Raw genomic sequence first — 27,872 nt, 5'->3', positions numbered from 1 at the left:
CCCTCTCTTTTTCTCATTGGGGAGCCTGTGGGTGCCAGCTGCAAGCATTAGTTGGGAGAATAATAGGTTTATCTCTATTTCCTGGGCATCTTTCCCAGTGCGGAGCCTAGAAGGCGGCAGATAACATGTCTGGTTAGTGCTAGTTCCTTCTTAAAAAAGAAAAGAGGAGAGGCACATTTCCTCTGCATTTTGAAACCCAGATCACTTGACTCACTTAATTAAAACTATTCCTGAATGCTCCCTGGATCGCTTCCCTTTGTCCTCATAAGGTCCTTGGTCGTGAATTTTCAAAGTAACCTCACTTAGTTTCTCCTCCATGGGCCAAACATCAACTGATACTGAAGTGTTACTAATCCTTTAAGGAGCCAGGAGTTAGAGCTGCCGTTGGACTTTGGAAGATTTTAAAAACTGGACTTTTCTTCTCTGATCACTGATACTGTTTTTAATTTGGAGCTGGAGCCATTCCCCCCAGTAACAAGCGCAGCTTGAGTGGACAGGGTGTGCTGTTGTTCTAAAACAAGGTTCACATTAGGTTTTGCCCAAACAGGTACAGAATTGAAAATCTTGGCTTCTGTTAACGCTGTATTTTTGGGCAAAGGTTACTAAATTGTAGTTAGCATTTATTACCTTCGTGAGTTTTACCATACCTGAGTACCGCCCGAAATTGCATTTATAATTTTTCTTTAAATCCGTTCACTGTTATACTTGAACACATTTATTTTCCATAATGGAAATTTGCCAGAAATGGGAAACTAGTATTACTTGTCCTTAATTGGAGGTAATAAATACAATGAAAACAAGAGGTATTCCATTCTAGCTGGATAGTATTGCTTGCCAGAACTTATGAACCCAAGGCCTATCTCCCTTTATTTGAAAGCGGAATAACCTGGATTGAAGCCTTACCAGCACCACGTTGAAACTTCCCTTCACAGAATATGATGGATTGGGAAAAAGAAGAATTTTTTCATCTATTTAGTAACTATTAGCTTTTGATTCCAAGTGGTACTCGGCCCATTTTTGAACAACACTTCAAAAAACTCATTCCTTTTGTGTGAGGAATTAAGTATTTGACCAGATGTGTATGAAAACCCCTTTCTAGGATGTGATAAGAACACCCCAAAAGTAGATGGCACTCTCCCTCAGCCAAGAAATGTGTCACCTAATAAGGGATGGAGTAAATTGTGATAATATGAGAAGAGAAAGTTGTGCTAGATGTATAGAAGCAGGAGTTCCTGGAACATGCAGATACTTAATACTGGAATGTGAGCAGGAGACGACCACTGGTGGGTCCATCTGTAGCTGTCTGAAGAATGCTTGACACACAGTAGGCAGCCACCAAGTTTCTGCTGAGTCAAGGAACACAAACCACATTCCCCAGTCTCCTAGTGGAGACAGAACCACTATCATGGGGGGCGGGGGCATAGGTGGCACCATCTGGAGAAGTGACGGAAACAAGATCTGGGCAAAGTCCTGAAGGAATAGGCAGAGAGCACACACATACACACACAGGTGCACACACACATGTGCCCGCGCACACACACACACACATACACACACATACACACCATGGCTTAGAACCGAAGGTACCAAATTTGTACAAAAGCAATGGGTTAAGTGTGTCTGATCAAGGTTGTGGTCTGAGAACAGTCCCCAAAATACAAACTACCCTCCAATTTGAATAAATGCTCCCCCTTTCCTCAGACCTGAAGCCATTCCCTCCTTCTTGCTCAAAAACATCATGCGTTTAAGACCCACGTACACTCCTGCAAAATGTGTTGATGCTTCAGCAAGACTAACGTCTGTTATAGGAATGATACCTTCTATCTGTACACGTGGGGGTTACCTGAGAAACCTAGCTTTGTGTGGGTATGTTGTTTGTTTATGGATTTGGGTCTATTTCCCCAGTTGTTAAGGAAGGCTCCTGCAAACTTTGCAGCGAGGCAGTTGTGCCATTTTCCACCATTGCCTTTGCTATTTTTTGTTAAATGGAGTCATTGTTCCTCTAGGATTAACGTGCCACCACACGGTTTGCTGCTGTAGACATAGCAGAGCCTCAGGTAATATTCTTAAAGAAAAAATAAGAGAAGCAGTTCAGTGGATAATAAATGTGGGGCCCTAAGGTGGCAGTAAATAGCTGTTACTGCTACTTCTGAACAAGCTGTGCCAAATTAGAAATGGCCGTGGGCCTCCGGGTCCATCTCCCGGAAGAGGCATTTCAGCTTCATAGCAAAGGGATGTCTCAGGACCAGCCTGAAGGCGGGAAGGACTGGCGTGAGCTGTGGCCGCCCAGGCTGTGTGTGAAAGGTTTCCATTTTCCCCAAGTCGATGCCATGATTTTAGTTTGGGTATTTCTGCTGGTTAAGTGATACTAAATCTTCAGCTCAGTTATACCTGGAGAACATTTTTCAGAAAGCTCAGTTTTGTCTTTCACACGAAGGCTGGTTTTTGAATATATGGCTAAATAAGGACTTGGGCCCGAACGAGGAACCAAAAAGCAAGGTATAAACCTTCTTAATTTACTGAACCTCAAACCTAACCTCATAGGAGGGTTTTTGGTAACTGAACTACTAACAACTTTGACTTGGTTTTTTTTTTAATAGCCTTATCTAGAGTGAAGCACTAGCAGGAACCAAAATTTGATATTTTCTAAACTGAGTGTCACGGCAAAATATTTCTAAACTTGACCTTTAAAACTTCAGCGAAGGCGTCTCTGTCTCTGATGAGCCTGTCTCTTTGGGGAGGGCTGTGCACCCTGGTGTCCCGTGTCCGGGGTCCTGACGAGCGCTTGGCCTCGGTTGGGTGGAAGAGGCCGAGCTCCCACATGAACTAATGCAACCCCATGTGTGTCTTCCAGGTTCAGTATTTCTTCAAGATCTTGGATAACTAGCAGTACAGAAATTAAGGAAGTCACAGGTTGGGGCGTTTAGACGAGAGTGAATCACGCACATGAGGAGTGTTCATTCTTTTATTGTCCATTGTTTTAACCTGACTGAATACAAGACCAACAAGAGCACTGTACTCCTGGCAATTATGACAGATGTTAGAACACGGGTTTTTGCACTGTAGACGACATTTAACACCGGTCTATGGGGTACTGCATTGCTTTTTATAAAGTCCAAAATAAAGATTTATTTTCAAACAAGTGACTTTGGTTTTTATTTCATACATTACACTTTTTCTTGCAGAAAAAAATAAAATTGTACAACTGCATAAATATAAAATTCTTCCACCATGAAAATGGTTAAAACATTCATAAAGACACAGCACCAGCATGTGATGCCTCCAGAGAAAGGAAAAAGAAAAAAGTAAAAGGAAAGTGAAAGAAAATGTACAAAGCGAGTAAGCTCACCCTATCACTAGGCAGAGTGACGGGCGTGCCAGATCTCAGACACAGCTTCAGGACGTACTGGAGGACGGGGAAGAGACGTCAAGACAGCATTCAGTACAAAGCACAACACAACCCATCACCTTTTTCGTGTTTTTCTGTAGGGTGACTTAAAATTTAAAGGGCAGTTCCCCCATGACAGCCCACCCCTCCCCACCCCACCCCCCCAGCCCAGACCCAGGAAAAAATAAAAATAAAAATAAAGACCTAACACCACAGGAAAAGACTATGGAGTGTGTTTAAAACGCTCATTTGATGGGCCATTATCTTTGAAAGAGCCAAACCCAAAAAGAAGGAAAAAAAAAAAAAGTACCATGCCAGTTTTATTCCCATTGAATATTTACACCTTGGACAGCAAACCTTGCTCACATAAAGTAGAAAAAAGATACGATAAAACATGGCTTGAAAAATGACCAGAGTGCGCACCTGTCGTGCTGTACACTAAATAAAACACACACGGCAGCAATACTTAGGGGCCGGAAACACTGCTCACTACAAGTCAGTCATGGAATCATAATTTACAGTAAAAATGGGCACGTCCCAAGGCTCAATTTTTATTTTTCTTTTTGTCATTTACAGTAGAATAAATATTTTGTTGCTATTGCTACACTTTAAATTTACATTCTAACCTATTAAATGCAGAAAGCTAGTGTAAAGCATATAGATTAAGTGTAGGTCCCATACGTATGACAGTTTGTTCAAGACTAGTAGGTTTTTGTTTTTGTTATCTTTTTTTAAACTTTTTTTCAATGGCTAGTGGGAAAGATCTGTGCTTGTGATCAGCTCTTAACTTCAATTTTTACATCAAAGCGTCCCTGGAAACGGTCCTTCTCACTGTACCCAATGTTCTCCCCGTACGCCTTACACTCTATGCGGACTTCCGTGTCCATGGTGAGGTTGGTGAACTGCACGGCCAGCAGGGGCTGCAGGTACCTGGGCTGCAGGAGCTTCCCGTAGTAGGGGTAATACTGCAGGGGAAAGCCGGGGTAGCCGCCCAGTCCGAAATACTCCACGGTTCCGATCTTCTCCTTATCTTCGTCTCGCTGGAAACCAGAGAGGATTTGAGATTTTAGCGGCTCACATCCTGGCTCCCTATTGGGGTTCCCATACAAATACGACTCGCAGCCCCACAGCGGAGTGTGCACACCACTGCTGGAGGACACGGGCCACCCTGACAGGCCTGGCTCACATCCTGCTCGGAAGGAGGTGCACATTCACCACCGAGGGACGAGCGTTCTGCATCCAACACGAGAGGAAATGATGCATACGCCTCTAATCCACAGCCGCCTTGAGAAACGATCATTAAAGGAGGCTCTTCTCATCATACAAATGGGAAACAGTAGCAAAGGCCAACTAAGCATTTCCTCAAGCCAACACAGCCTCCTAGAAATAGGCCCACCACTGAAAATCAGAAACTCTTCCGTTTCGGCCTGGTGGGTGATATTTTCAATGACACTATCTCCAAACATTGAACTATTTTGCCTTTTTATTTCCTTGTGTCCATTTCCTTTCCTGGTGCCCAGAGAAAACAGGACTATTTCGGGATTCCCCTTTTTTTATTTTGCTCTCCCTAAACCATCAGGTACCTGTTTTTAGATTTAAAGGGAACATACGTAGGCTGATGGTTACTGTAATCTTTCAGCGTTTTTTTTTTTTCTTAAAGAAAAGCCAAAACCACAATTTTTAATGGGAAATTGTCAATTAAAAAAAAAAATGTTGGCTTTGAATTTTTTACACACCATGTGGGCCAGAGAAGCACTTGTGTGGGGCAGTTCACCCTTCAGTCCTAGAAACCCATATACCAAATGATTAAATGCAGCTAGTTCCAGATTTTTCCAGTGGAAAAATCAACAAATGGTCTTATTCTTGTCACATCTTCCTGTACCCAGTAGAGCTACAACTCAACCGACTGATTCCTGGAAGCAGTGTTTTCTTATTTCCCACATTGAAATCTTACCTCTGACTTAAACTCATTCATCCTCCCCTCCTCTCCTGCCCCACTCGCCCTCTCAAGGTCTCCTTACCCTGCCAGTGCACTGAACAGGCAGAACATACGGGCTGTACTTCATCACTGGGTACGTGTCCAAGGATTCATTCTTGGGAGGCTAAAAATAAAACCCACGTTGGTCAGTAAGTTTGTAAATTCTGAAAAAAATAAAACTAGCTTATAGCACCAGCAAGCACACACTGGTCACAGGAAGTCAACTGAAATCGTAAGACACTTGAGGACAGCAGAACGCACGAGCCCCCTGACCAATCCACGAAAGGGCATGTTCTGATTTTCTTGAAATAAAAACAAGTGTCCACGTTTCACGACCACTACGCTTGAGCAGTGATGCAGCCTAGCACTAAAAGGAGCTTCCAGTGGTGACTCATTACAAGCCTCATTCAAGGACACTGAAAAACAAGAGCCAACTCAGAAATAATGCTCCTCCTTTGCTAAGATTATAATAATTAGATGGAAAAGCTGGTTGACATTTCTGTTTTTATAAAATTTGGGTTTTCCTCCTGAGCCATGAATAAATGCCATCCTTCTCCCTCAAGTAAGCTTTTCTTTCACTCTTTTTTTTTTTTTTTTTAAATCTCCAGTGGAGGCACTGCCATTTAAGTTCCAGTTTTGTTAGGAAAGACCAGTGTGTAAAACAGATAAAAGTGGCCTGGCCCTAAAGGAAGGGGTCTTGTGAAGGGGTGAGTCCATTAAAGGGACCCAGAGTAAACTTTGAAAATTACTGCTGTAGTGAAATACCCAGAACCTGCCTTCCTACATCCCTAGTTCAAATCCACCTCAAAAAAAAGTGTGATGGACACCTACTCCTGGAAGACAGCCCCTGACTTACTCACTCCAGCATAGCATGTGAGTCCTGACATGAGACGTAACATGCGCATAGTCTAATCGAGGTCAGATAGAATGGGCAATTCTCTGTACCAGTAAGGAACTAATATTTTTGGTGGTACTCTTGTTTTGGAATATAAGAAAATGATTATCTAGATTTGACTCTCTTGAAGCTTTCTGCCAGCAATAGATTTATCTTTAAAAATATGAAGAGAAAATGCTTATTGATAAAGGAGTTGCCAGAATCTGTCTTCAGAGGGTGAGGAAATGGGCACATCAAGGGAGATGCTGGGGTACCACCATCTGTGACAAAAATAATTCTGACAACAAAAGAGTTGGGGATTTGGGGTAGGGTGGCAAATCAGAATATAGCAATGGATAACCAAGGGGAGTTCAAAGAAAAAAGGATTGAGAAGAAAGAATAGCTGAATTCATTACTTTAACAGAATATCTTTATAGATATAGAAAGAAAAGTGAGTCACAATAGACTAGATGGACTGCCTCTGTGGCGGACAAAAATTACTCAATGTCTATGAAAAGGAATAATGAAAAGTGAGGGGTTCAGAGAACAAGGATCAGGCTTAGCCTTCCCTTGGAGACACCACACCAATTCCTTTTGCTGGTTTATAGCTCGTTTATCTTGATGAAGAGTTTCCTAGCCGTATGAATATCAACTCTTAAGTGTGACATAATGGTTTCACCATTTTTCTTCCATTATATCCTAGCCTAAGTGGAAAGAAGATTAAAATTCTGTTGAGAGGTGCATTCATTTCTGTAGGAGATCCATCAAGACAGCCAGGCAAGCATCCATCCACCCACTCATCCATCTTTGCCTCTGGTGGCAGTAAAGGAGTTCTAACACATCCTTCAGTTAACGCTAATAAAACTTTTCATCTCTACACTGATTTTTCTCTTGAAAATATTATTTACAGGTGACAAGCATTGTGGAAATAAACTGATTGCATATAATCAAAAATTAATGAACAAAAGAGTCAAATTCCAGAAATGAAGGAAGTTCGTTCATTTTAACTGTGTATCCTGCACTCAATTCCTATCAGAACTATAAGCTACACTCTTAATGGCAATGCTCACATGAGCAATTAGCGGAAACCTTCTGGAAGAATCCATGCTTAAGGGGAGAGGACGGTATTATTTATTCATGATCTGGGGGAGAGAATGAAATAAGTGGTTTTATAAAAGCAGAGATAACACCAATACACGTCTCCTTCCTTTAAAGAGTTACTATCATCTCACCAAATGCTGAGCAAAGGCAATTTGCCATTTTTTGGTGATTTCAAGTAATATTTGCCCATTATAAGTTGCAATAATAGCAAAAGCCAACAGCATGGTTATCAAAGTTCTGCCTAGACCGTATGCAACTTTTAATCTGACAATGAAAACTTCATTCAGGAAAAAAAGCACCGTTTTTTTCAGACTACCAGAGAATTTTTTTTTTTAGTACTCTGGTTCTAAGCGTACCAAAACTAGAATATGACTGTACATGCAGGTAGCTTTTAAATTTAAAGATACCTCTTTTCTATTTTTACTTTTAAAAACTTTACATTGTAGAATAATGTTAAAGAAGTATGAAGAACAGGGTCACAGAACTTCAGAATTTGGCTTTGTCACTTAGAATTTCTCTAACTTAAGGAGATGAGATTAATAACCTGACTCTAAGAATTTCAAGGTGGCTGCAGAAGTCTGCAGTGTTACTCTACTGATCGGCTTCAACACTGTCACTGAGTATCCTTTCAAAGTCCCTTACAGTCTCTTCTCATACCAATGAAGTGCTACATCCAACCGTGAACGGCTCATCCACATGCCAGGCTCTGCAAGGGGACTTGCCTTAGGTTTGAAGCCCAGAACTCGGTTGAGCTTTATGATGACGCATGGTTTGCCGTCTTTGTAGCCATAAGTTTCATCATTTAGTCCAGAGCAATTGCCCAACCACTCAAGCTTGAACCTGCAGACTTTGCGCTCTCCTCGCTCGTTGTTAAATTCTCCTCGCTCTTTGAGCTCGCTGGGCACACCTGAAAAGGCAAACGCCATTTTCACCTCGTACCCACACGTCCCCGAGCACCACTGAGAAGCACCCCTTCTTCCTTGTCATGATGACCTACTCTAAGTCAGGGCTAACTCTGCCCTTAATGTATCATCTGAAGTAAGAGAAGATATCCGGCCTTGGGGGAGGATACAGCACAGTGGTAGAGTGCCTGCTTAGCATGCATGAGGTCCCAGGTTCAATCCCCAGTGCCTCCTCTAAAAATAAATAAATAAACCTAATTACCTCCTCCCTCCTCCAAAAAGAAAAGAAAAGAAAAGAAAAAAAGCTTAAAAGAAATATTTCCGGGGGTGGGTAGAGTGCATGCTTAGCATGAACGAGGTCCTGGCTTCAATCCCCAGTACCTACATTTAAAAAAAGGGGGCGGGGGAGAAGGATTTCCAGCAAGTCATCTCTCATCTCTTCACTGACATTAAAAAAGGATTCTACCAAAAGCTAGTACATGACCCCACACCAAAGCTTCCTAGTGCCTGACAAGCCAATACTTCCCTTCCTTTAAATAATGGATGACTCGGCTATTTAGAAGACTGAAAGGAAATTGGATCTTGCTTCATGAGTGGCATCATTTACACAGGTCAACACAGCGCAGCTCAATAACAGGGACGTTATAATTGGAACACAGATTAAAAGGAGTGCCAATAATTTTCAGAACTGGAAGTTTCTCGGTCAGGATTTCTTGGAGCTATGCCCCTAATGAACATGTTCAACAGTAAAATGGGAAGAAGAATTTTTTTTTTTCTATTCAACCACCATTCAAGGTTTCAGAAAAAATTTTTATTTCAGTTTTTGCCTTTCAACACTGAGTTTTAGAAGCATTTGTTCAAGCTGAGTAATTTTATTGCTACTTTGATTTCAAAGCCAGAGAAAAGATAAATGAAAATAGATTCAAAGTTAAAACAAAGCATCCTGCAGGAAATTGATGCAAATACCATAAATTATACATTTTTTAAGTTCACAAGTTAATGATTTTCCCTTCAAATGGTAAAGTGCCTCACTTCAGTCCATCTCCTGAGAAGTGAATTCACCCTAATTACCTGTCATATGCGCCTTTTAATTGCTACAAAGTAAGATGAAAAACTCACGTAAATTCTAATGAGAAACATTTAGTGAAAACGTTTCTTTTAAATTATTAGATCTTTTCAAAATGACTTAAAATGGCAATTCACCCTACATTACACAACAGGCTGCCATTTTAAGAGCTGGAGTTAAACTGAATCAGAACAACTGTTATCACGCAGTAACTTGGAGCAAGCAGTCTTGTTTTGGTAGGTCTGACAAGGCTGGGAAGTTCAGTCTCCAGGTAGCAAGAGGGAGGATGTGTGCTCCTGTCAACGGCTTCATGCAATTAAGAGCCGTTTTTCACATTCATGGGTCATTTCCTTACCCAAATGCTCAGCTGCCTAAGACATAGTTCATTATCCATCCCAGCCAGGTCTCTAAAACATACCCTGACCAGAAACCCTCCACAAGGGAGGAGCAATCAAGAAACAATTGTGCAGCGTGGTTCAGGGTCCTGGTTCCTCCTCAAAGAATACAGATAACCAGATCTTTGAGTTCTTCTGCAGGAACGAAGGCTCCCACCCAGGTGGAGGATGGTGACTTCAGATTGAGCACAAAATTCCTGGAACACCACCCTGATACCTCACCACCAGCCAATCAGAAGAAAGCCACACACCCAGTAGCCCTCAACCCAAATTCTGCATATAAAAATGTTTCCCCAAAAATCACTGGGGTTTTTTCCCAGCATGAGCCACCCATTCTCCTTGCTTGGCCCAGCAATAAACCTTTCTTTCTCTGCTCCAAACTCTGACTTCCAGTTTGTTCAGCCTCACTGTGTGTCACTGTGCACGGGAACTTTTGTTTGGTAACACGGAAGTCTTCAAAAAATAAGACACCTTTCAAATGCAGATAACAGTAATACTTGAGGCTACATTGTTTCATTGTATCCAAGCCTAACCCATAAAGTCTTCCTGCTTCACAACAGAAGTATCCTCTTAATATGGCCAGAGTTCAATCTTTTAATTATTCCAGGAGCAACTTTCAATCATTAAATAACAAATAAAGACAGGAAATAAGAATTAACCACAGACACCCAAAGTATGTCTACTTACTGCCACAGTCTTCAAAAATCATATCATCCTTCTGGGCTGAATCTTTGTACTTCTCCAGGAACCTAACTATGTTCAGCACGTATGCCTCATAGCTCTTGGGATCATTAGGACGAAAGGCAATTTCAGTCTTTTGGATCTGAGGAATCTGCGTTAATCCTAGACCAGGAAGAAAGTGAGAAAAACACAAAAAAATCATTAGTGGGAAGGCAGTCAACCAAGACACCTCAAAAGCAGATTCTCCACGTAGAAAACAGATTTTGCTAATCGGCAGCTGGCTAAAAAGAATGGGTTAAGTGCTTATCGCTCTTATGACATCCCTTCTCTGGCACTGAGGTTAAGTACCTATGTGCCCGTGACTCTGTCTTAATATCATAATAGCATGCAATTTCCCCAGCAACATTTCATGATCAGCATTATCTCTGTTTTATGAATGAAAACACTTCTTGCACAGAAAGGTTAAGCACCTGGCCCAAGGTCACAGAGGAAGCAGTGGAGCCAGAATGCCAACCCCAGCATGCTGTACTCCAAAGCCTGTTACCATACTAGCCCTCCCTTGTGCCCAAGTCCAAAAACAGTGCGTTGTTAGCCAGCATCTCGTGCAGGTGGCCCGCCCTTCCCTGACTGAACACAGAGGTCCTCTTCCATACTCCTTTAATCACTTAACTTACAACCACTACACACTCTCAGGCTCAAGACTCCTCAGTAGAGACCTTCATTTGGATCTCTGGACCTAAACTGGAGGAATACAGAATTTAGGTGCAGTTACCACTCCTGCTTTCCATTCCGAAATGAAATGGTTATTCTGAGCAAGTCACGTGCCAGCCAGGGTAAAATTCAAAATATATGTACCTTGGATTTAACTAACTTTTTAGATCTTTTAACTTCCAAAAGCCTCTGCCATTCACAAGACTTCCTAAACAGATACTCGAACAGCAAGCACTACCCCGGGGCGATGGGTGGAGAGTCAATCACATGGCATTCTATTCTAGGGCTGCCAAATAAAATGCAAGACGCTTGGTTAAATCTGAATTCCAGATATACCATGAATAATTTTGGTTACCGTGTAGTATCTGGGACATAAATACATAAAAAAATTATTCACAGTGTATCTGAAGTTCAAATTTAACTGGGCATCCTGTATTTTTGTTTGCTAATCTGGCAACCCTATCAGAACCCCCACTCCCAGACCCGCCCTCTTTGACTTGGGCACAGAAGATACCTTCAGGGTACCTACATCACTCTCACCTTGGGGCTTGTTAAACACATAATAAAGATGATAGATACGTGCAAACATAAAGTAAAATACACATGCAGCCTCCCGGGCTCCACTCAGACCTGCCCAATCACCATCTCTAAGGGTGGGACTTGAGAATCTGCTTCACAGGCCTGAAAAGATCCTTAAGCACCCATGGTTGGAGAACTGCTGCTTTAGAGAATTAGAACCCGAGCCTGGCAATCGCCATGCAGGTCTGAAGTCAGTGACCTCGTTAAAGTGGAAGTGATGACTCGAAGGTAGTCACACTTTGGCAACACCCTTTGTGAGGCTTGAGAACAGGCTTCAGCAGGGGCGGGGCTAAATGGCCGTTACTCTTTCTCATCATTAAGGATGGCTTTAAGCTTCAAAAGCAGTGAAATAATGAGGGGAGCCCAGCTCAGCAGGCTGAATGGGCACGTTCTTCCATGCCTGCAGTTCCCTAGAGGGATGGAAAGCAAGGAGATGAAGATGAGGAACGCAAGGGTCTGGAGCCGGGCACAGGGGGACCAAGACAAACTACTCTACAAGTGACATTAAGAAAAAGGATGACGCAGAATCAGAGAAATTCAGGTGGAAATGCTGTCACCAGAGATGCAAATGAGTCAAAGGGGAAGTGGCTGAAAAAAAAAATCTTCAGTTAAAGAGAAACAAAGGTTACTGCAATTAAAACATTCCTTTAAGATGCTCGCAGCCATACAAAATTGTATGACTTATGCACTTTAAATAGACCCTGAAAAATACTAAGTCAGAAAATCGGCATTGTGACCACTTATGGTACAAAGAGGCCGCATAATAAAGATGACAGACACACGCAAACATAAATAAAGCAAAATAAACAGAGGTGAGACGTGTCCACTGGGATTTCGTGCTTGAAGTAGAATGGTCAAGGGGGCTCCCCCCCCCCCCACTGAAATGCAGAATGCCTGGGGTGGTGGGGGTCTTTGCCCTGGTTTGAGTTGTAAACAGGACTTTTAAGTCAAGGTGACTTGTCTGGCCCTGGGCTAAGTACAGAGGCAGGCCCACAGCAGGAGGTGTGACAGAACCCAGCACGATGGGATGTTCTCCTAGAATAATCCTGGAGTCGGGAGAGAAAGGAGCCTCCAGGAACAGTGGCCGCTGGGAGAGCAAGCACGTGGGGCAGCCAGAGAACTCAGGCAAATGCCTTTGTATTTGTCAGGCAGGAGGTCTGCTCGGAACCTATTTCAGGTACTCTGGGTGCTGGGGTACTGGCGGGGGGCACAGAAATGGACTAAGGGAAGATCTAAGGGCTTCCAGGCTTGGAAAAGAGAAGGCAGGAGAGTGGTGGACAGATGAAGGGGGAAGACGAAGTCAGAAACCAAGGAGGGGTCTCGCCTCATCTTCAGGAAGGCAGAAGGTGGGGGAAGAATTGGCCAGCTGACCACGGGGACATCAGCATGACAAGTTAACAGTCTTGTCAGTCATGATCCATCTGCAGAGCAGGTGACATGGCAAAAAGCAACACACTAACCAAACGTCAGTGAGCCTGGTGTGAGGTTCGGAGGATCTCACCCAGCACGTTAAAAAGAGGAAAGCAACCCTATCGAGAGAAGACATGATAGGACCTAGACTGCAAGGTGAGGGTCACACAGGCCGATGTCCCCTCGGGCCTGGCTTCAGCCCGTCTGCCTCTCACTTTCTGGCTGCTTCTGCATCCTCTCTTCCAGTGGCTGCTCAGGGTTCCACCTCCTGGATGTGCGTGTGAGAATGAGTGATGTATATCTCAGAGTTCCCAGAAAAAAAGGAGAGTGAAAAGAGGAAGAGAGGGATTCTGCAGAGTGCTTTTCATTCCCTCCCAATGCCAAGTGCAGGGTCGCCACTATTAAAGAGACCGGGTGACATGTGTGAAACCCCAAAGCATTAGCTCCTCTCACTCAGTGCTTGGGGCTCTTTACTAACAAAAGGTACTGCTAGTGAGTGAATTCCTCAGGAGCCTAAGAGCTACGGTCAAAACTAAATTCATGCTTACCCAGAGGCTTGCACCAGTGATTCTCTTTAGCACCTCTGTTTTGATCATCTAAGATCTGATTAATGGAAATATACGTATTGTTTGTTATTACACACACAGTGGCACCACTGGCCCAGAAAAGAGTTATAGACAACTGGTCTTGTGTCCACCAATGCCCAGCCCAACGGCCTTCCGGAAGTACGGCTCATGATCTAAGCCCTGCTGAGTCTGTATGTTACCATGTGAGTGAAATGGAGAGCGAACACGCTTGGAGAATCTTGCCTGTGTTCTGTACTGAGAAGCATTAGGAACTGGTGAAACTGAGCATGCGAAGAGCTGAATGGACAGTTAAGCATTGGGTCTTATGCCTCCTGTGAGTTGCCCAGCTGGGTTAGACCTTGGGCCAAAGTGTGTGCCCCGTCCTTTCCATTTTAAGTGATACACAGTCTTGGAGGAGGGAACCCAGGCGTCACAGCTCAACCCAGGAGGCTCAGCCACATCTGTCTCTCTCTCTCTTCCCTAGGCTAAAGTTTCCCTCTGGAGTCTCTCTGAAGGGTCCTGGAAGGTGTAACTAATATAAGGCTCAGAGACTGTCCTTTTAAGATACTCAACTTCTCATCTAAAGGTTGCTTCCAGAAAAGCATAAATGGTTTGGGTTGAGGTCATGCATTCAGCTCCTCTCTCTAAACCCTCCCCTACGGAGCACACAGGTACATGCACAAACATCCAGAGCGCCTCCCCTCCTCCTGCCCCCAGCCCTGCATCACATGTAGCCAGCCTCCCTGGTACACACTTTCGTTCTCCTTCCCCACATCTCTGGAAGGTCCCGCACTCCCTCACCCACTACGTCTGCCTCCTCTCTCTTCTTCATCTGGAGCCTGCCTGCAGGCCTGAGAATTTCTCTTCCTGAAAGCTCTCAGAGATCAGTGCCCTGGACTGTTCTGTTCTGGATAATCTTAATTAATTAGGAGCATCCTCTGATGAGATCTTCTCTAAACCATTAGGAAAATTCCTCTTCTCCAAAGTGATTTCTCTTAAGCAATTAGATCCTTACAAGAGGCAATGAGGACCCTTGACCTGATATCTAAATCCTTTAAACCCTTTACTTTACATTATCAGACTAATGGAAAGAAGGGATAGAAAGGAATAGGATTGGATTTGGCAACTTCTTTATTATCTTGAGTCCACAGACAAATTCCTCAGCTCTGACTCTCTCCAAGGACGATACAAATCTCACCTTGGTGTTCACACTGGATCAAATGCTTTCAGCTGCCCTCTCCACATACTGCCCACTCCTTCGGGTTGTACGTTGGAGCCCTGGACAAGGATGAGCTTTGTTTGCAGTGGTAACTCCCAGAGGCCAAAGATAGCAGAACACCCAATCACTGGCTTGTGGTTTCAAATTATATTCCAGGAAACAGATCTAACCTTTTGCCTCTCCAAAGTCTTCCGAACTTGAGCTGACACTAACCACGCTGAGCTCTGCCCAGCTCTGACCATTTACCTTAAATTACATATTGATTATTATTTAATAAAGCCACCTGAAAGGGTTGAAATCAGAATTTAGATATGTGAAATTTTACTACTGGTTTTTAATGAGTCTGTCAACTTTACATAAGATTTGAAGTTAAAAAAATTTTTTTATTTTAAATCCTTTTGGTTTTGCAATTGCTTTTTAGAATTACACTGGCCTCTGCTTGGTTCCCTATCTCTTGAGAAACAAATAAGGAAAACAATCTCTGGCTTTAGTAGGTGCTTAGGGCAGACAGGGGCAGTGACAAGAGAAAGAGAAGGGAAAAAGAAAGGCTCTTCACTAGGAAGGAAGTATTTTGTTTTCAATTAGGTTTATAATGTAGCAAGTTTGTGATTTCTCCACCTATTTGTCTCTATGTACATTTAGACACATACATATATGTACACATCCCTACACACACAAAGTTTCCCCTTTTAAGTGCCACTAAGATATCTATGAGTTTTGGTTGTTGTTTCCAGTTTTTATTTTACCTCTGCAGGGCCAGTATCAGTTTACCTAACAAATGGCAGGGAGGGCACAGGAAAAAAGGTGTGCTGTGCTTTCTGGAAATCTGTGCCTCACCTCTGCCTCAGGGGACCTGGGATCCGCTGCTGAAGCCACCCTCCCTGCCTCTGGGCAGGGTCACATCTACAGTCTCCCCAACCCCCCTGAGGAGCTGCTTCCTTTGAAAAGCCTCGGAAAGATGAGCCAGCGGAACTTCTCTAGAGCGAGCCTGCCTAGATGTTCAACAACCCTCGGCGGGCGGAAATCTTCCCTCCTGTCTAAGCTAAATGCTACGCGCCCTGGTTGAAGGCCCTTCTCCATCTGTAGAATTACCCTTTATCATCAGACTTTTTTCCCTTCAGGTGCACAGAGAGAGAATTACTTGGTTCAGGGGCTCTATTTTAGAAGTGCAAAGAATTTCATAGGGACATATCTTTGCACATGATTGTGCTTGTCCCCAATAAAATAAAAGATAACCATTTTTACAATGGGAAAAACAGTCGAATCCTACTATTTGACATAAAGGATTGGGTATGGCTCAGCAGTAGAGCACATGCTTACTACACACAAGGTCCTGGGTTCCATCCCTAATATCTCCATTAAAAAAAAAAAAGGCATCAATTATGCTTTTCTGTTCAAGGTCAAACTGAAGAACAAGCAGACACAGTGTATTTGACTTTAGGTAAAAAATTTGCCAAGTGACCAATATCCTAAAATAAGAGATCATATTCTCTGTGGTATCAGATGATGCTATTCATGTGAGTATGTGGGAAAAGAGATGTCTGGTTGGAAGCCACTAGGTGATCCCTCCCTGGTCCCCTCCACCTGCCCAACTTCTCTCTAGCCTTGTCTGTGTCAGGCAGCCCTCAGGTCCTGAGATTCCTAGACTGAGTGCACTGAACAAGCACAGACATCAAGTCCAACCCCATCGTGTTTTCCCACAGAAATGGAGGCAGAAATGGACGCTGGGAGGCTGGCGCTCTTCCCACAAACATCTTCCACAGCAGAGCCCTTCCCTCAAGTGAGCAGGCAGAAAAGCTCTCCATGAAGCTTCAGAGATTCATTAGTCATTTTTCCCACCATCCCTCCATGAAATTTGTTACCTGGTCCTATTTAGCAGGGTCTCTGCTCTGCTCACTCATCTAAAATGAGCACATGACATTTCTCAGATATCAGTAGGCTTCCTGCACACCCAAGCTGACTTACTGGTTGTACCCTTGTCTTTAGAGACGGAGAAAGAGCAGCCTGGGTAGGTGAGTTGTGGAAGCCAAACAGTGAGGTCCACTGGGGAAAGGAATTTGGAGTTTGCCGCCCTCAGCCCTTTACTGAACCATGAGGCTGGGCAGTACCTTCTGGAAGTCCTAAGGCCATCAAGGCCAGCTTATTTGCTGCCTCAAATTCTGGGAGTAGGTTGGCAGGACGCAGCTGAGGGAGGGAGGAGAGATGGACAGGGACGAGCAGCAGGTGGGCCTGGGCGGCACTGCACATTTACTGTGTCAGCTCACAGATCAATGGAATCTAACAAAATAGCAGAGAGACACCTTACTGGCACTTCAAGGTTACAATTCCTCCAAAGTGTAAGGAAGCCAAATGTGTACAATTCCATCTCCGAAATGTAAATAAAAGAGACTAATATGAGTGATGTAGTATAAAAAAAAAAAGCAATTCTTATCAAAGCCTATAAATATGAAAAGGAATACACATACGTATAACAGAATCACTAGGCTGTACACCAGAATTTAACACGGCATTGTACACTGATGATAATTCAACTGAAAAAAAAAAAAAAAAAAGAGTGACTCCTAAGGTAAACTGTGGACTCTGGGTGGTTATGAGGAGTCAGTAATACACAGGTTCATTCTTGGTAAAAACTGTCCCCCTCTGGTGAGTGACACTGATAACGGGGGAGGCTGGTGGGAGCAGGAGTGGAGGGTCTATGGGAAATCTATGGACCACTCTCAGTTTTGTTGTAAACCTGTACCTGTTCTAAACAATGAAGTCTTAAAAAATAAATTATCACCTATGTATCTCTGTTAAAAAAAAAGAAGCAATTCTGAGACTGATGTAATGACTTCTCAGGAATTGTATTTAATCACACTGAGACTTAAATTCCAACACCTTGTACCTTAATGGGTTTTAAGATAAGAGACTTCTCTCTTGGAATCAAGATGAAATGGAGTCTCCTGGGGGCGCCAGTGTGGTCTGCTGGTCTTCGCCCACCCTCTTCTCCCTCCTCTCAATGCTGGTTACCATCTCACTGGATATAGGACCCTTTTAAAATGAATTCTTCCTGCACTGAGCCATCTTTACTTCAAAGCAAAGCAAAGCAAAAAACCCGCCCACGACCCGAAGAGGAGGAAGAGCAAGAGTGTACACGTACACCTGTTTACCAGGAGCAGGGCAGCTGGGACTCTCCCCTGGACCCCTGATTGACACCAGTGACCTTCATCTCATCCCACCGTGGCTCCGTGGGTGTGAGGTCAGATGGGGCAGCACAGATGGAAGAGGAGACTTTTCTGTTAAACATAGGACACGCAGAGAGAAGTGCAGGGTCACACCGGGGCCGGTGAGTGTGAGTGTGTGTGGGAGCGTGCACGCCCGTGTGCCTCCTGCCTTCTCCAGATCCACCACCAGGAGCAGGGTAAAAAGAGATGCCCGTGACCGCCGCTGAGGACCTTCCTAAAAGGGTCCCCCAGGGACGAACGCTGGGCAGGGGCTGAGCCAACAAATGTGGGCATTTTAAAAGGAGAGATTACAGAACCAACACAAGGTCACTTAAATGCACTTAAACATTTTTCTTAAACATGTTTCCTAATCCAACTTCTAAACACTTTTCACGGAAAGCTAAGATTCTATTACCTTCATGATAATGTAAGTGTACAAGGCATCCCTGGTGTTATCAGCCAAAGCTCACAGCCTGAAATACTGAACTCAGTATCCAAAAAGGGAAAAAAACAAAACAAAAAAAACTCCAAACTACTGCTTCTAGTGAAAGGGCAGGGCTATAAAAATAGAGGTGGCAGTTAATAACCTTACCTAATGTCACTAGGTTTGCTATTATTAAGTACTATTCACTTTACATGTATTTATTACCTCATTTAATCCTCACAGAGTATTACTCCCATTTTATAGATGGGAACACTGAGGCTTAGTGAGGTTAAGTACTGTGTGTAATGGTGGGACCGTGTCCAACTCAACACCCCCTGCTTGTGCATCTCCGGTCAACATTTTTGGGAACTGTGTGTCATGGCCTAGAACCTCAGGGGCTGCTTTCATACTTAGGTTAGGCCACGTGAAACTGCCAAGAAACAACCATTTTTGGTCCACAAAAATAGCAATTTAATATGTTTCCACATACTATCTCAGTAGTCCTGGCCTTCCAGGCTGAGGAGGCAGATCTGTTCCAACATCCCACGGCAGCAGGACTGTAAGGAATGCCATGTGCACTGATGGCCAGCACTGCTCAGGGCCAGGAACTCTACCTGTTGTCCATCTGTCCTCACATTTTACTTGTTCGATGATTTCGTCCTTTTTCTGAGGCTCCTGTGGTTGGCCCAGCTGCTTACCCAGTGTCACAGACATATAGACCCAAATGTCCTGCACAATTGCCACTCCTTAATTTGGCCCCATTCACATGTGTTATTTAGAAGAGACCTGATCCAGTGTGAAAAGGGTGGTCAAAACCCAGTCAGTCAGAACCTGGGTTCGTGACTCAAGTTCAGTTAATGACAGCACTGATATGTCTTTACACCTTTAAATGACGGACCAGCTCTTTCACATTCACTAGGATCATCTGACTTAAATGTACAGTTTCCCTCTCTAACTGCCACGAAAATAGAGGTTTAGAGATATTAAGCTGAAGCCAAAAATTGCCAGGGTATTCTTCCATACACTCATTTGGTTTGTGGAAATTGAAGTTCATTTATTTTTTTGTTTGCTTTTTTTTGGAGGGGGGGTTGTAATTAGGTTTCTTTATTTATTTTTAATAGAGGTACTGGGGATTAAACCCAGGACCTCGTGTCTGATAAGCACGCACTCTACCACTGAGTTACACCCTTCCCCTAAAAATACAAATTCTTGAGATCTGCTCTGAAAGACACCAGGAGGAGGGGCCGGTTCAGGTCCCTGAGAGCACTCAGGGAGGGTCCACGGGCTGCCTTTCTTGGCAGCAAGTGCTCTGCTGACCTGGCGTTCCTGCTCAGAGGCCACTATCATTTTCAGATGAATGTCAGGTCCCTGGGAAAGGCGAGGGCAAAAGGGAACTTGGCCTCAACTCTCCTGGCAAGGTGATCGGGGAGGGGACGAGGAAAAGGAGAGACGGAGAAATGACAAAGAACCCTGGGCACAGGACAGGGAAGATGGAGGACTGTGGAAGGAAGCACTTTTCCTGTGACTCAGACCAAAGGACAGGAATGCATATTTCTAAGATGAGCCACCAGCATTCCTCTGGAGAAGTGACGGTTGGTTAGGTCAGTCCAACTGCTGTGAGGACACTAAATATAGGTACTAAGAATGTGTCTTTTAGGAAGGGGCTGGAAGGAAGGGGAGGCTGGGGGGCAGGGAGAGACGGTGTTGGAAGGACTGAGCAACTCAGACAGGAGATTTTATAGGCAAGGTCATTTGCAAGTCCTTCCTTTAAAAGTCCAGCACTTTGGCTACTTCTTTTGTTTTGTTTTGTTTGAATTTTTTTTTTCAATTGAAGCGTAATCAGTTTACAATGTTGTGTCAATTTCTGGTGTACAGCATAATAGTTCACTCATACATGTACATACATATATTCCTTTGCCTGATCTGTTTCATTATAGGTAACTGGTCTGTTTCATTACAGGTTACCACAAGATACTATTGTTCCCTGGGTTATACAGTAGGACCTTGTTGTCTTGGCTATTTCTTTCTGAAAGTGAAATTTCCCTTTCTGCAAATAACATGAAGAAAATTTTTAATTTTAACTGACTCCCCAAAGTTTATAGACTCAAGAACCATTTTTTAAATCTGAGAAATGAAAGAAAATGCTTGACTTTGGGGTTACCTTTGACTTTGAGTAAAAGAAATACTAGAAAATGTTATCATGATTGAAAAATAGCTTTTAAGTGGCCAAAAAAAAAAAAATGTTCCACACATATTTAAATTACGACTACTAATACTACTGTAAAAATCCTAGCAGGAGTGAATGTGAAAAGACACACCATGCTTACTGTCACAAACGCCAGTGTCCAACATGTTTATTTAAGATCCTACGTTTCTCTGTGCACACCAGAATTCCTGCTTCAACCTTTCTACAGACTCCCCCGACCCCGCCTCTTTCGGGAAATAGCTGCTGGAAACTGTGGATTATTAAGCAGGTTTCAATCATTTTCTATACTTACATGTTTTCTTTTTTTTCACTTCCAAAATCCCCTAGACCTAAATTTACCTAGAAATATTTAGGGTTTTTCTTATAGCAGAGGACTATTGAACTTGGGGCTAAAGACCAGTGTTTTCCACCCCCAGATTCAGGAGAATTTCTTTTGAGAGTCTTTCTTGTACCCAAGGAGGAGGAGGTGAACACAACAAGTCTGTGACCAGCCGCCACACTCGATCAAGGCCGCTCAGGACCATGAAGACAGCCTCGAGATTGTCACCTCAGTACAGCTGCTACTAAACTGTTGCCCAGGGAAAGTGGAGAGGGGGACGCGTCATTGCCACCCCCGGCGGCAGCCCCAAGGTCACTGATAATGTGAGAACCCAGAAGTTATGCAACATCTCCTCTCTCGAGGTCCTCCTGACAATGACTTTTAGAAGAGCAGGGCAGTACAATCACCAACGGAACAATCATGCTGAGGTGGCTCTGCTGTCCTGTCCTGTCCTGTCAGCTTCAGGCATGATGGCAGTGGCCCTTCCTGGGGTTTAGGGACCAGCGTGGACAGGCACGCCCATGGTGCCCGTCACTCAACAGTGACTGCACACAAATCACCTCAGGGCACTTTGCATCTGTCTAGGATGCCCTCTTTGTTGCCCCCCATTTTCAGAGATAGAGGAGGCAGTTAATTGACCTGTAAAGTGGGCCCAGGAGGCCAGTAAATAAGCCTGTTCAACAAACAGGTATAAATATTAAGTAGTGAAAACAGAGAGTGCCTTTGTTCAAAGTCAAGTTGCCCGCTGACAGCAGGTGGGAGAATGGACCCCTGAAGTCACCTCTCCTCTCCCTGGGAGTAGGTGGCCACTTCAGAGCGTCTCATCATCCCTAAAAATAAGTCAACCTTTAAAAACAGGAGCCAACGTGGTTTTTTAAAGGGTGTATCTGAGTCATAGTCCCTCCGAGAAAGTGAAAGATGTGTGTGAGAGCTGGAAAGGCCCCCAAATGATCCCACTGATCCACCCATGGGGTGTTAGAGATGAAAGAAGGCGGCCCTCCCTGGTTGGGAGTCACAGAGCTGGTGGCAGCCTGGGTGGAGGACCAGGGCTCTTCCCCCTCCCCGCAGAGCTGTGAAAAGATGATGTCTGCAACCCCCGGGAGCTTTGCCTGCAATGCGGGAAGGAGATCTGCCTGCAACAGAACGAAGTTCCTAGTTTTCCTTTCTAGGCTGGGCTGAAGACCACATGACAGGCAATTTTCAGAAGAATGTTTTTGCAATTGAAAAAGTGACACCCCTCTTAGCTATGGAAGAACCGAACTAATTCACGTTCATTTTACCTGGTGGGGCCACTCGGTCCTGATACGTGGGCTTAAATTCACTGATGGTGAGCAGCATCACTTGGATGGTTCCGATGAAGATGCCAGCGAGGCAGCCATAAAATATTACGTAGAAGAGAAGGATCTTAACTGCAAGGAAAACAGACAAACAAAAAGGCTATGATGCAGTCACGTGCTCAGGATGCAAGGCTAACCGTCACAGAGATGAACGGCCTTTCTGAGATGAATGGCCTTTCTTCCTGGCTTCCCCTCCACCCTGGGTCTTCAGAGCTTCCTTTTCCAACACCGATCAAGACACTGAACCTCACTCCCACACTGCGGGGTAAAAACAGAGGGTTGGGCAGAGAGCCCTCCGTTCTAGTGTGTGTCTGTTGAAGGGGTGGTTAAGGGTAGGAGGACTATCCAGCCAGAAATAAGATTCTTTATAGGAAATAACTTTATTCCCTACATTAAAAAAAGAGTCATGAAGATCACCAATAAAATCTGGGGCTGTGTTTCGTGCTTATGCAATGCCTTTCAAATATGACATCATACTCCCTTCGAGACGTGTGTTTTCTCTGCTGACTTATCCCTTGACATTTCAGTGCCACAATCCAGGGTCTGCTGCTTCTAACGCTCAAATGCCTGTGAGTTTTTATGCTGAGACACAGCAATGAATGCTGAGAAACCCAGTGACATCTTCCTGACCAAGCACATTGTCTCTTCTTTCAGGGGGAAACAAAAATCAAACAAGGAGGCCGGGGGAGAAGGAATTGCTATAGTAAAAATGGCCAGCAAGTTTTCATTCCATCTCTGACTGGACCCAGAATAAGGACTGACTTGATAAACTTCATTGTCTTTTCCCCATATTATCAGGATGACAGAATGGAGGCTGGAATAGCAGCAAAAGCCAAAAAAACCAAGAAAATAAACTGCGAAGCCCATAGACTGGAATGAGGCTATCAGTTACTGGTTTACAGGGATTACCTCCCCGATTAGCCGCATAGTAACAGGCTGTACTAGGCATCGCCCGGCAGCCGATGCCAGCCAAACAACTCCATGTGAATGCAGCAGGGGGAACAGAGAGCCGTCAGGTTATCAAGTCTTCTGAAACATGACTGCACAAAGGAGCCTTAGGTTACTTCTGAAAATGTTCAGATCTCTTGCATTAAATGCTGGGGTCCTTGGGGACAAGCAACAGAACAAGTATTATTGAAAAGAAATGTGTGTGTGTGTGTGTGTGTACGTGCGCACTCGCGCGCCCTGGGAGGGATGTTGGGAGGGAGTGGGTGCACTGTGGCTGGAATCAGCCAGATTGCCCTCTCCACACATTTAAAAGCTCAACTTTTCTATCAGCAAATAAGTGGTTGGGGGAAATCACACTCGGGAGTTGTTAAAACAGGCAAAACACATATAAAACCACATCAAAATGCTTAATTATAATCCTTTCTCTTTCTCTCCTCTATCCAAAAAAAAAAAAAAAAAAAAAAAAAAGAACAAGGGAAAGGGCAAAGACACAAGCCAAGATGAAGAAAAATGAAAAGATGGTCTAATCCAGAACCCCAGCTGCCCGACACAATCAGTGCCTCCCCGCAGGGCAAGGGTTAAGTGCTGCATTCTGTATCCAGGCAGCAGTAGGCAAATGGCAAGGCTGTGACGTCAAGAGATCTGGAAAAATTTTCCAGTGAACGCTCCTAAGAGGTGCAAGAGTTGGTATAACACAGTCAGAGAGAGAACTGCTGGATCCTTTTTTTTGTTGTCGCCCCCACCTCATCTTGGCGCCGCTGGCCTAACCGCAGCTGGCCCCTCTAGCACGGAAGCATTTTTATACTCATTCTGCGGACTCCAGATAGCTGATTCTAACAACATGAGAAGGGCCATGATCGAGGCCACAATTTAAAACACAAACATAATTATGGACAAACAAGTCATTTTGTAAGCACACTGATTACATCTGAGAAGACACAGCCTTTCCAATCTGCCTGACACTATACCCAAAGGAAAGGGAAGGATTTTTCTCCTTTGCTCTGCTATGGTACTTAGCACAATCTCCCCAGCGAGTGTGATGAGGTCATTTGGTTGGAGTCGGTTGTGCAGGTGTGGTGGGGCCCCCACAGCAGTCTCGGGAAGAAAAGCGGGACATACTGTGCCAACAGGCTGGGGTGGCACAGAGGGTAAGCTTTAGAGATTTTCTTTTTTTTTTTTTTTCCTTTTAAGCAATGTCTCCTCCTTTAAAAAAAAAAAAAAATACAAGTACCATAGAGCTTTTCCAGTTAGGGAAAAAAAGAGCACCCTTCAAAGGGTCACAGGCAAAAGGGAAAATGGCACCTGAGCCCAGAGGTAAACATCAAAACCTATGGGCGCCTGCATTAACTTCATGAAAAGCTGGAAGGCACTGAGTGACCTGCATGATGCGCTTTCTCCAGCAGGTGACAGGCGAGGCTCCTGCGTCCATCTTGGTGAAAATCTACCTACAGGCAGAACTGAACCAAGGGCAACCTGCCCTGGTCCCAAGGGCATCCGTGTTGGGCCCAGTGCTGGCAAGGTGGCCTTTCTCCACAGGAGACAGCCACCACTGCCACTTTCTCCGCTTACAGAGCTTCTGTCATTTCTTACTTTGCCAGAAAGGAGCAGGCGTATTAGCACAAAATAAAACCTGGGTTTTTAGCCCAGCACCTGCACCCTGGGAAATGGAAGGAAAGATGAGACAGGAGCCCCAGTCCTGGTGTCTGCATTCATTAATCAGTGTATTGACACCCTGGTGTATGTGGTATCAAGACATGGATATTCTCTCTCCTTCTCTATCATTTGGAGGTGCTGCCTTATTAAACACCAGCTTACAGAACAAGTTGTTCCATACTGCCTTGCCCTCTAAAGCAAATACTATTTTGGAATTGGAATGAGGAAAGAAATATATTTTATGAGGAGGAAAAATACTAGAGGGCAAATATTACAATATGCCTGGAGTCAACGACATGACATTGAGGCTGGGGTCAGTCAGATCACCAGGGCAGAAACCTCCAGTGAATCCGGGAGAAAGGGGCCCATTCCGCAGTGCACCCCCCAGGCCTCACTCAAGTTACCAGGAGTAGCTAGGAGATGGCAGGGAGCTGTTCACCCTCCACACCGAAGGTTCTTCAGATTTTCCCTTCCACATTAAGGAAACACAGAGAGTTATCTTTAATGCATGAGAAACTATGGCAATAATCCCATTGAAGAACGGAGTCTTCCCAAGATAAAAAAAAAATATAAAATATAAGCTAAAAACCATCTCTTTAAAGACCTAGATTTAACATGGCTTAGGAATACCTATGCTGGGAAGCACAGGGCTGTGATGAGGTTTCACCTTGACTAACCTTGAAGAGTGATGCATTATTAACCCTTTACTTTTCAATCAAGAGAAACCCACTACAAGGCTGCATTTTTTTTTTCCTGACAAAAATCACATATTCCAGCCAAGCTTCCATTTCAAAATGTCAGCCAAGCACTATTTCCCTGACTCATTCTCATGCCGATGCTCACAGATCCTCCCAATCAGGAACACCGCATCAGCACCTACCAGGGCTCCCTTAGTGGCTGCAGTGGTGGTGCTAGTGGTGCTAGTGGTGTCGATGATGATGATGGTGATGATGATATTAGGGAAGGAGGAGGGGGCAGTGATGCAGGAGGGGGGAGTTCCCCCTCTCTCTCTCCCGCAATCACGACTCTATAGATTTGCCTACAACTCCGCCCTTCAAAATGACCTTTAAAAAAAATGTCACCCTTCACGTGTAGAGGTGGAAGACAAGTAAGGAATCTAATTTTCAATAGGGGGAAAAAAAGTCTACCCAGCCAAGCAACAGCTGTCCCAAAATCTCATAAAATGACCTGCTTCTGCCTTTGTGCCATTTGTTTCTTACACCAACCCTTCACCCTAATCAACCCAAGCTACTGATTCTGCAGTCTCTCTCTAGACACTGAAAACAGCTAGACTTTGCCATGATTCGGGGCCAAGGCTCAGAAACGGAGTCCTGCCATGGAGCTTCCTGGGCCATTTCTGGGCTATGACGACTCCAGGGGAGGTCACCGGGGGAAACTCTGGGCATCGCTACGAAATGCTGCAGTGTGGATGGATTCTGCCACCCACCCCTCTGCCGCCTCCTCCTTTTGAGGTACACATTTAGACTCGAAGAATGGTGCCGTAATACACAACCTCGCCTGCATTCGATCCGATTACCCTCGTGTGGTTCTCTCATGGCCTCAAATCTCATTTTTTAGGACTTGGGACATGACTATCGGGACAGACATAATGTAGTCTCCCAGAGCCTGACCATCCCCAGGACGGAAGGGCTCAAACGACGCTCAGATAGACTGCAAATCACTAAAACCGCTAAAATATACATAACCCTCTGCCCGGCGTGCTCCCGCCCCCAGCCCGCGCCTATCCGGGGTCTCCGCATTCCTCAGAGGATGACAAGCCCAGACCGGCGCGATCCCAGCAGCGCTCAGCAGCCGATGCCCCGCCGCCCTCGGCAGCGCGCAGCGAGCCGCGCGGTCCGCAGAGCCTGCGCAGGGGATGCGCCTATCCAGAGAGACAAGGCGCCGGGGGCGAGAGCTGCGGGCCCCGTACTTACACCAACTGCCACCGGTTCTGCCCAAAAACTCCTTCTTCTCCGAGTTCCAGATGAATTTCTTCCAGCTGCCCTCCTCCTTGGCTTTTCCGCGGGCCATAGTGGCGGGTCAGCAGCCGCCGCGGGGACTGAGGGTGGGGGACTGCGGCGTGCGCCCTCGCGTCCTCTCCGGCTGCCGGTCGGCGTCCCCGGCCTGGCTCTCCGCAGGCTGCACCCGCCGCTGCCGCTGCGGCTCTCAGAGTGCCAGACGCGCGGTGGAGAAGCAGAGTCAGGAGCGGGAGGAGGGGGAGGCGGCGGCGGCGGCGGGGGCTGAGGGAGGAGGGAGGGACCGCGCAGGCTGGGCGGCTCCGAGCCCCGCACCTATTGGTGGGCGCACGGCCGCTCACGGGCTCTCTTTGGTCTGCCACGCGCTCCTCTTGCCCTTGGGGGTTCGGGGGCTCCGCGAACCCGCAGCTGCCACTGCCGCTGCCGCCGGGGACGCGTGCTCGGCCCCCGCCTCCTGTGACCTCTGCAGAGACGGGCAGGGGGCAGGAGAAAGTCAGAGGGAAGGACGGACAAACGGACTGCGGACCCAGGACCCAGGTGCCCGCCACGAGCCGAGAAATTGGCTGCGGGCGCACGCCCTACCTTTACTATATACCGCGCCGTGGCGGGCCGGCGCCCCGCCCACTAGCGGCCCGGCAGGCCAATCGCCGGCGCGGAGGGGGCGGGGCCTAGGACCCGAAGGGGCGGGCGCGGGGCCGGCACAAAGGAGCCGCGGCGGCGGCGTGAGGGGCGGGCTGGAGAGCGGGGCCACGGAGAGGGGCGGAGGGGACTGCGAGTGGTGCTCGGGCAGCCCCGCGCAGCCCCGTTCTAGTTCCTGGCTGGGCACCAACCCGCCCTTTCCGAAGTGAGATGCGTTACACCTGCGTCGCCTGGCGCCCGGCAGACGCTGGGGGACCCCGGCTGGGCTGGTCCCGATCCATCCTCCCGCCTGCTTGC

General features: G+C 45.5%; 2 protein-coding genes across 6 annotated transcripts in view; one reads left to right on the top strand and one right to left on the bottom strand.

Annotated features, from left to right (window-relative positions):
- Positions 1-3,142, top strand: part of NME7 (NME/NM23 family member 7) — a 172,010-nt gene extending 168,868 nt beyond the window's left edge. For 3 of the 5 annotated variants that reach the window (XM_010953830.3, XM_010953829.3, XM_010953831.3), the window contains one exon: positions 2,855-3,142. In XM_010953830.3, the coding sequence (XP_010952132.1) occupies positions 2,855-2,887 (33 nt within the window). In that variant the 3' untranslated portion in view covers positions 2,888-3,142. Of the gene's footprint in view, positions 1-2,006 lie in introns of all 5 variants that reach the window. The other 2 variants (XM_045515869.2, XM_074349780.1) reach the window with 2 other exon arrangements.
- On the bottom strand, positions 2,952-27,507 carry ATP1B1 (ATPase Na+/K+ transporting subunit beta 1). Its single transcript, XM_010953832.2, has 6 exons — positions 26,895-27,507; positions 22,303-22,431; positions 10,392-10,547; positions 8,064-8,248; positions 5,410-5,490; positions 2,952-4,428 (listed from the first exon to the last, which is right to left on the bottom strand). Exons 1-6 carry the CDS (start codon positions 26,989-26,991, stop codon positions 4,165-4,167), a joined length of 912 nt encoding a protein of 303 aa, XP_010952134.2. The 5' UTR covers positions 26,992-27,507; the 3' UTR covers positions 2,952-4,164.
- Positions 27,508-27,872: the final 365 nt, after the last annotated feature.

The sequence above is a fragment of the Camelus bactrianus genome, chromosome 21, assembly GCF_048773025.1.
Source record: "Camelus bactrianus isolate YW-2024 breed Bactrian camel chromosome 21, ASM4877302v1, whole genome shotgun sequence".
Taxonomy (NCBI): Eukaryota; Metazoa; Chordata; class Mammalia; order Artiodactyla; family Camelidae; genus Camelus; species Camelus bactrianus.
The sequence above is the reverse complement of the archived record's forward strand: the minus strand, read 5'-3'. Positions and strand labels throughout refer to the sequence as shown.